Here is an 8,133-nt window from a genome sequence, read left to right on the forward strand (position 1 = left end):
TATAGGTTACGTGACTCTGCTTGAAATCACTGAGAACTTATGGCGTTTATCGAGAATCTTGTTGAGGTTCCAGGGAATTGTGAAGATGTTAGAGATGTCAAGTTAGAATTTCGAAAAGACTTCTACAGAGTCACATAACCTTGCTTACAACGCAACTTTCGCGTTTTAAGATAAATGGAGTTCAACTTCTGGCACTGAAAACTTTCGGCATTTTAAAACGTGCCCGCGCATGTTTAAAAGCAATTTGAAAAATATATCAATCATTTAAGTTCTTGTGGGTTTTTTCAGAAGCTTATGTTTGTATGTCTGGAAGCGTAGAAAACTTTCCATCAAGCATTAAATGCAACATTGAAGTGTTAAATTTAGCCCCTAACAATCAAGGATCAACATTCAAGTTTAAAGATGCCATACTGTCTCTTGGACGAGACTCGTTTCGAGATCTTGTATTGTTGATAGAACACAAAAAAGAATGTAAAAGATTCCGATTAGCCAAAGAACTAAAGTTCTACAGGACCTTTGCCAAAGAGGGAAAAGCAGGAATTGAAATTCCGGGAAAAACTCGGTTTTTGATCAACAATGCAGCACCGCAGCCTTTAATATCGTTCTTAAGTATGGTTGCGCTGAAAAATAAAAAGACGCATCAAACCAAAGGATTTGTAGCTTCAGCTAACCATAGGCTTGTGAATGGCTTCGTAGGGTCAGGTTTTGAAGAGATAAGTCCTTTGACTATTGCCGAAGTGAACGCTTTCGGAGCTCCGAAGCCAGTACCAAAACCCGTGGACGACGATGAGACGCCAAAGAAGCCAGTATTGAAGCGAAAAAGCTCAGGATGTGGTTTTGATAACAATTCAGGGGATTTTTCGGATACGGGAAGTATGTGCTCAGATTCAGGATCTGTGTCATCTGTAAGGAGCTCATATTCTTCCTCGTCCTCGTCGTCTTCAACTTCAAAAGAACCTCTGAATGCTGAGCAACAACATGTGATCAACTGTGTATTAAATGGTACGAACCAACGCTAACGCTACTCAATGAAAGCAACTCAGTTTTGAATGTGGTTTGAAGTTTTAATTGACGATGTAGTTTTGTAGGAAGGTTAATCGTTTGCTGATTGTTCATCTAAGATGATTGCATTATTCTAAGAAAACATTTAATTATTCTAACAACACATCTGAGAATACTTTCAGTTCATTTAATTCATGGAGATTTGACTAAATGAACTATAGCGCTTCTAAGTTAAGTGCTTAAACGAAGTTAAATCAACCTAAAGCTTCGTAAATCGTTTACACGATTGTATATTAGTGCAAGTTATCCCTATACAATAATAGTGTTTCTTTCTCTCTCTCTCTCATTAATCTTTGAATTGGACATGTAATGTTTAATCGGGTTTTAGTTCTTTTTTAAATGGGAAGTTTTTATGCGATGAATTTTGAGTTCTTGATTGAATTTGTTCACTTTTTAGGTCAGAGTATCTTCTTCACGGGCAGCGCGGGAACTGGCAAGTCTTTCCTCCTCAAACGCCTCATTAGCCACCTGCCTCCGGAGACAACAGTAGTAACAGCTAGCACGGGAATGGCAGCCTGTCAGATATCGGGGGGAACTTTGCACTCTTTCGCCGGTATTGGAACTGGCGAGGACTCGTTTGAAGCCTGTGCTCAACGGGTCTTGAGGTTAGAGTTGTTGCAAAAAATAGTGATCGTTGAACGATCAATTTTTGCTAACTTTTATTACGTGACAGTTTGAAATTGAACATTTTGACGTTTTAAAAACAAAATTTGCAGAGCTATGCAGGTCTGTAGAGGTATGAGTAAATGAACTATAGTGCATCTCAGTTAATTGCTATTAACTATAAGCTAAGTTAAGTCAAGTTAAAGCTTGATAAGTCTTTCTTCCTTCACATCCGAATGTTTTTATTGTTTTATGGCATAAAACGTTGTTACTTTTTCTTTCGATTTTAATTTTGGTACTGAAATTGGTCATCTGGCGTAAACTGATTACTCTTTGAAATGTTTGCTGTTTAGCCGAACAGCTGCTGTCAAAAACTATAAACGATGTAAAGTTCTAATCATAGACGAAATCTCAATGATTGAAGGCGACTTTTTTGACAAAGTGGAATACGTTGCACGCTCAGTGCGAGGAAATGACCGACCTTTTGGTGGAATCCAACTTGTACTCTCCGGAGATTTTCTCCAGTTGCCTCCGGTTTCAAGACCCGGTGAAACGCCCAAAAAGTTCTGTTTCGAAGCTGAAACTTGGAGCGAATGCATCCAGAAATCGATTGAATTGAAAACAGTGAAACGGCAATCTGACCCAAAGTTTATTAAAATTTTGCAATTAATAAGAATCGGTCAGTTGTGCGATAGTCATAAGCAGATTTTGATGGATACGGGCAAGCAAACGATCGAGCGAAATGGAATTAAGGCGACAATTTTATGCACGCATAAAGAAGACTCAAATGCGATTAATGAAAGTCGTTTAAGTGCTTTGGAAGGCGATTCGAGTGTCTTCAACTCAGTCGATGTGGGAGACAAGTCTAAGTTGAATACCCTGACAAATGCACCTGACAGACTGGTGCTGAAAATTGGGGCGCAAGTTATGCTGACCAAGAACTTTTCAGTTTCCTTGGTAAGTTTTGAAAAAAAATCTTTGATTTCTTCGTTTCAGTGGTCAATTAAGCTGGCACCGTTGTCGAAACATTGGATTATATTCGAATGCGTTTAATAATTGTTAATTGTGACCGATTTTTACCTATTGTTTAGACCTTTTATGCAATTTTATGCCTATCAGTTTTTACTTCTCGTCGCCTGGTTGTCACACAGAGGAGTGTAAAATGCTCTCATTTCAAACTTAGTATGAAAGTTAATTCTTTGACGAGATTGATCCAATGTTGTCGAAAACTTAGCTGATAGATGCTGTATGAGACTCGTACAATTTGTGATGTTAAAATACTGTTTCGCCGCTCAATTTCATGCGATAGTCAAACGTAAATCGCGGGTTTAGTTATAAGTTTCTCCTGTAATTTAATAGAAAACGGTGTAATTGATATTTGTAATTTATGGAGCAAAAGTTTATTTTATTTTCATTGAATCTATTATTAATTGCTCTCAAACGAAGTTTGTAGCAATAATATTAGTCCTGTTGGTCTTTCTGTTTTATGAGATTTTTCGTACTGCCGAATTTCGTCCTCAAAAACGGGATAAACTGGTAGAGCCCGGATGGAGTACAGTAGCTGAGCCTTATTGATCTCTAATTAGGCGATTCAACGGAGCTACTGAGAAGATATAAATTCATGGTTTGAAGGGAAGTTTTTGGCTTTTTAGACCTCTAACCCCTAATTTTTTCCACCCCTAAACCCGTACGCTCAAACCCTGTGTTACACCTTTCTCTACTGCTTTTCCCCTCACTCTCAGTTGAACTTAACCTATCTCTCTATGCCCCAGCAAGCTACTGACGAAGCCAACCGCTTGACAGCCAGTTGCTAGAAATTCTCCCGTCGTTAGTCGGTTTTTTATAATTGTAAATGAATGAATTTGAGTAGTTTTGGGGTATTCGGATTTTCTATGGATATCAGTAGTGTTGATGAAAAAAATTGAGTCTGCCCTATTATCTATTACAGAATCAAGGGTAAGAAATAGTCAAACCACGAGGCAGCTCAACTTAGTCAATTAGTTAGAAAACACGTACGCAATAGAAATGTTTTTTACCGCGCATTCGTCTAAGCGCCTTGTTCTTGTCCTGCTTAATTGACTACTTAGTCGCCTTCTCATTCCATTAAAATCTCCCTTTTGACTCCTTTTCAAGTGTAAACAAGGGACGCCATATTTTTAACACTTAGATTAATCTATATACGTTAGCACAGAAATCCTAGTCCCCTTTGTGCCTTGTACCTAGCACTCGGGCTTAAGCGCCCTCGTGTCTGGGCACAAAGTCCCTCGCGCGAAAAATATTTATGCTCTAGCGTATACTTAAAGCCCCGCATAAGCAGATATTAATGAACAGCTTCCCTGAAAACCGTTATTAGAAGATGCAATTAAAAGCAAAGCAATGTTTCTCTTTGCCGATGCTGTTTCAGTGATCGGTGTCAAATATTGCAAGATCATTTCTTGGACACTATCTATAGATTAGATGGATTTGTAGACGCTATCCGAGAAACATATTGGTCTTGTAGTAGTTTTATCTTAGTGTATTGGACATGTCCTGGATATTTTTAGCTATGATTGGGGGTTGATCCTTTGATGGTAATTCGTCTGATTGTTATGGTTGTATTTTGTTCAGGCATTTGAGTGATTTACTCTCATTGCAGTGTTTATCTGTGACGAGGTTATTTTTAATTTCGTTGCCGAATACTGCTATAGAATATATGGGACTCTATCCATGACTAATAAATGTCACGGACGCTATCTCAAAAACATGTACGAATTTAGTCAGTCAGAATAAAGGAGCTCTCAAGTCAAATTTGAAGTATTTCGGACAGAACTCTCTTGTGTTTCTCGTGTCTTCTGCCGGCTGTTCTCTCAGTAGGAAAAATCCTCTCAACGATCATTCGGTGTTAAGTTGGGACTAAATAGAAGCTTTGCTGAGAACTACGTGACAAGTAAGCAGAGTTTGTCTTCTCCGTGGCTCTTTCAGTCATCGATGACACAGTGCTGAAATAATCTATTGGAATCTATCCATATTTTTATGAAATTTATGGACGCTATCCAATAAACAAATCTGAACTCAGTGGCATCATTCAAATTTGAATTCACAAATTCAGTTCAATTATTTTTAATTGTCAAATTCGGCTGGGTAAACTGTTGATTTCGTTTCCTTCCTCTCAGTTTGTCAATTTCACGGCATGAAGATGGCGAGTTAAATTGAAAAGCGCTACCTGAAATTCTGATTCCAAAAGTCATTGAGCATTTTTTTCTAATTGGGAAGATATATTAACTTGTTTAGGGCTTGGTGAATGGGGCGAGAGGTGTTGTGACAGGTTTCAACCCCAAAAGGAAGAATTACCCAGTGGTCAAGTTTATCAGTGGGGCTGAAAGGACTATTGAGCCTGCCAAATGGACAGTCAAAGGCCTGATTGGAGGAGATCTCCACAGAACACAAGTAGGAACAAACATGTTAACCGTTCACGAGGAAATGTTCCTCATGCCAATTTCAACTACCCTAATGTTAATCAAATCGCATGGATTATATTAGTCCTAACTTTCACAAACTATCTCTTTATTGTGTAAAATCTAGCATTTAAATTCAAGCTTCTGAAATTCAAGCTCTGGGGCATGTCATGTCTTGAATTGACGTTAACACGTGCTAAACCAATCTTGTTTGATTATTATATAATTATATCTATCCAACTGTTAACAGAAAATTTATTGAAGTGAATTTAGCTGCCGTTGACGTTGGCCTGGTCCATCTCAATTCACAAGAGTCAAGGCATGACATTGGACTGTGTGAGTGTCTCTCTGAGTAAAGTATTTGAATCCGGTCAAGCATATGTTGCCCTCTCAAGAGCCAAATCTCTTGATACAATCAAGGTCAGATTATGTTCAATGCCGAACAATATGTCTTACATTTGTTGGGTTGTTTTTAATAGCCGCACAGCGATAGCTTTAATTTATTTTATTTGCTTTAATTCAAAGAGATAAGGTCAAATGGGTATTTGTCACTCTAAATGAAGGTTATTTGAGAGCAGCTAATAGAGGCAGCAAAAACTTATTCAGATTTTTAATCAAAATATACCATATCAGCCTTCAATGAAAAGACAAATTGTTTTGGTCAGTCCTTTTTACTGTTTTTTTGAGACTTCAGGTCTACAAAGCTATTGCGGCTATTTTGTGGCAATCTGCCAGCTATGTTTCGTAATTTCGATTACCCGCGCATAAATTTTTCGGAGACTCGAAATCTGATTATCACTACTAGTGATATATGATTAGAATTTAGAAGTGTTGAATCTCACGATAAAAAATCATTGTGTTGGTGTGTTAGTATGTTCAGTATGTTTCCTCAATCAGTATGTTTGCATCGTGTTTGTTTTCTTCCCTGTAAGTAAATTTTGTTTCTTTGATTGTCCCGAATCAGTTTTTAAATAAGCTGCTAGCTCTTCTCGTATTTTTAATAACGGCCATTATCTCAGCCGGCAATTATAGCTGCCCTGTTTTACTATTCGATAGAAGTGATCGTGAAGCGTCTTTTTAAAATCAATTTTGTTGCCGTCATTTTTGAAGCAGGAAGAGAAATGAGTGAAAAAATTTGAGTTGTTTGCGTGCTAAACAGCGTTAAAGTGGAGCGAAACAGTTGTTCTTGCTGGTACCGCTGTTTTCGAGAGAGCGAGAAATTGATCTGTAAAAAAATAATTTTCTGTAATCCTGCAATATTTTTTGTTCGCATGCGGCTTTTTGAAGGATTTTTGTAAGATGTCTGTTTGATGGGACATGGCATTGATTTTGAGCTTGTTAATTGATCTCGAACGAAGTTTGAGGCAATTATTGTAACCATGCTTGTCTTTCCATGCAAAATTTCACGCTTGATTTCTCGATTTTTGGGTAACCTAAATTGCTAAATTGCTCTTATTAATAGCCGCCCTCATCTTCTCAGCCGGCTATTATAGCGCTCCTATTTTTTTTTTTTACTTCGTCGAATAAAAAAATGTTTCGCTTTACCTCATTTTGCCGCCTTTTCAACATTTTGCGTGAAATCTTTTTGACTTCTCTAGGCTAGTTTCTCTCTTCTCTCATTCTGCTAAAAGTGATTTTGAACATCAGTTGCTCAGCAAAGCAATTCAAAATGAACAGAGTCAGTATAAAAAATTGAAGTCAGAAGTAGAAACGGGATAAACCCATAAAGCCCAATTTTAGATGCCCGCTAATTGAACGTCGTTCCTATAAGTCTTAGTTACCATCTCTAATGCTTATTGGTATTGATAGTAGCCCCTGTAGCCTCTCTCTAAAACAGAAGTACAACCACGAAATGCCATCAAAATAAATCGGACTTAAAAAAATGTTTTTGCACAAAAATCTTTTTTTTTCAATATCTTCTGTTATTTCAATCCCAATCATGCTTATTGGAATCAACGGCGGCTATTTTCCGGCAATCTGCCGGGTATGTTTCAGAAATTAAGTCTGTTGCTAAAACAAAAGCGGTTGTAAGATAAGGACAATTTTTGATGTCCTCTACTTGAATTTCGTTCTTTCAAGTCTTAATTACCATCTCTAATGCTTATTGGTAATGATACTAGCCCCTGATTAAGATACAGGAGTAAGTCTAACTACAAAATGAAATAAAAATAGTTTGCACTTTAATGTTTTTGTAGAACAATAAATTTCATTATTTTCTGTTGTTTCAATCGCAAGCGGGGTTATTGGAATCAATAGTAGTTATTTTCCGGCAATCTGCGGGGGTATGTTTGTAAATGTTGATTAGTTTTCCTTCCTTTTCAGGTACTTGATCTGGCAGACAACAGTGTAAGAGCGAACCAGAGAGTAGTACAATACTACGTTGGGCTCCGAAAACGAGCCCTTGAAGCCAAAAACATGCAGCCTGTGGCATTGGGCGGCAATTCGGACGCCTTTAAATCAGGAGTTCAATCTGGAGCTATGCTGAAAAGGCTGAAAACAATGTGAATGCCAGTTTGAAAAATTGACTGATAGACTAAGTTGACTGTCACCAAAATGCTGAGGTAGCTTTTTCTGTCAACTATTATTGTTGAGATGTGGAAGTTACCCAGTAAAATGTGAAAGTTCGTTAAAAATTACTTGATGAAATGATGTCTTGTGTTTGTTTGAACTTGTATACTTAGTTTAATTTTTTTTGAATTAATTATGTAACAATATTTGCGTTTATGTAGTTGTTTTTGTAGATTAGTTATTGACTTGTGAGTTTTGAAAATTACAAATTCAAATTTTCCTGCTGTCTTTTTAATAGTCAGAGACAGCGAGGATGTTCTTGATCTTTTGGTTTTAATTAATTGCTCTTGAATGAGTGATCTCATTTTGAGTGATCTAGATTTCTCTCCCATTCACAAGTGTCAGCCGCTGAACTCAAGTGCCGGCAGTTTACTACTAAAAGTCAAATGAAATGGGCGCGGAAATTAGTGTAATTTTTTACTTCAAATTTAGTGGTTGTAGTATGGAATAAACTCTCAACCATTTG

At 37.3% G+C, this 8,133-nt stretch overlaps 1 protein-coding gene across 1 annotated transcript; it reads left to right on the plus strand.

The window, feature by feature from the left end:
- Positions 1 to 136: 136 nt before the first annotated feature.
- On the plus strand, positions 137 to 7,893 carry LOC142341871 (ATP-dependent DNA helicase PIF1-like). Its single transcript, XM_075393172.1, has 6 exons — positions 137 to 1,002; positions 1,460 to 1,667; positions 2,019 to 2,622; positions 4,936 to 5,091; positions 5,373 to 5,519; positions 7,422 to 7,893. The coding sequence occupies exons 1-6, from the start codon at positions 303 to 305 to the stop codon at positions 7,602 to 7,604; spliced, it is 1,998 nt and encodes a 665-aa protein (XP_075249287.1). The 5' UTR covers positions 137 to 302; the 3' UTR covers positions 7,605 to 7,893.
- Positions 7,894 to 8,133: the final 240 nt, after the last annotated feature.

Source organism: Convolutriloba macropyga, chromosome 1, assembly GCF_964194025.1.
Source record: "Convolutriloba macropyga chromosome 1, txConMacr16.3, whole genome shotgun sequence".
Lineage (NCBI taxonomy): Eukaryota > Metazoa > Xenacoelomorpha > Acoela > Convolutidae > Convolutriloba > Convolutriloba macropyga.

Coding starts and splice junctions, on each gene's coding strand:
- LOC142341871 (XM_075393172.1), top strand. CDS start 303: ATGTCTGGAAGCGTAGAAAACTTTCCATCAAGCATTAAATGCAACATT. Junction 1,668..2,018: donor TGTGCTCAACGGGTCTTGAG/GTTAGAGTTGTT, acceptor TTTGCTGTTTAG/CCGAACAGCTGCTGTCAAAA. Junction 5,520..7,421: donor AATCTCTTGATACAATCAAG/GTCAGATTATGT, acceptor CTTCCTTTTCAG/GTACTTGATCTGGCAGACAA.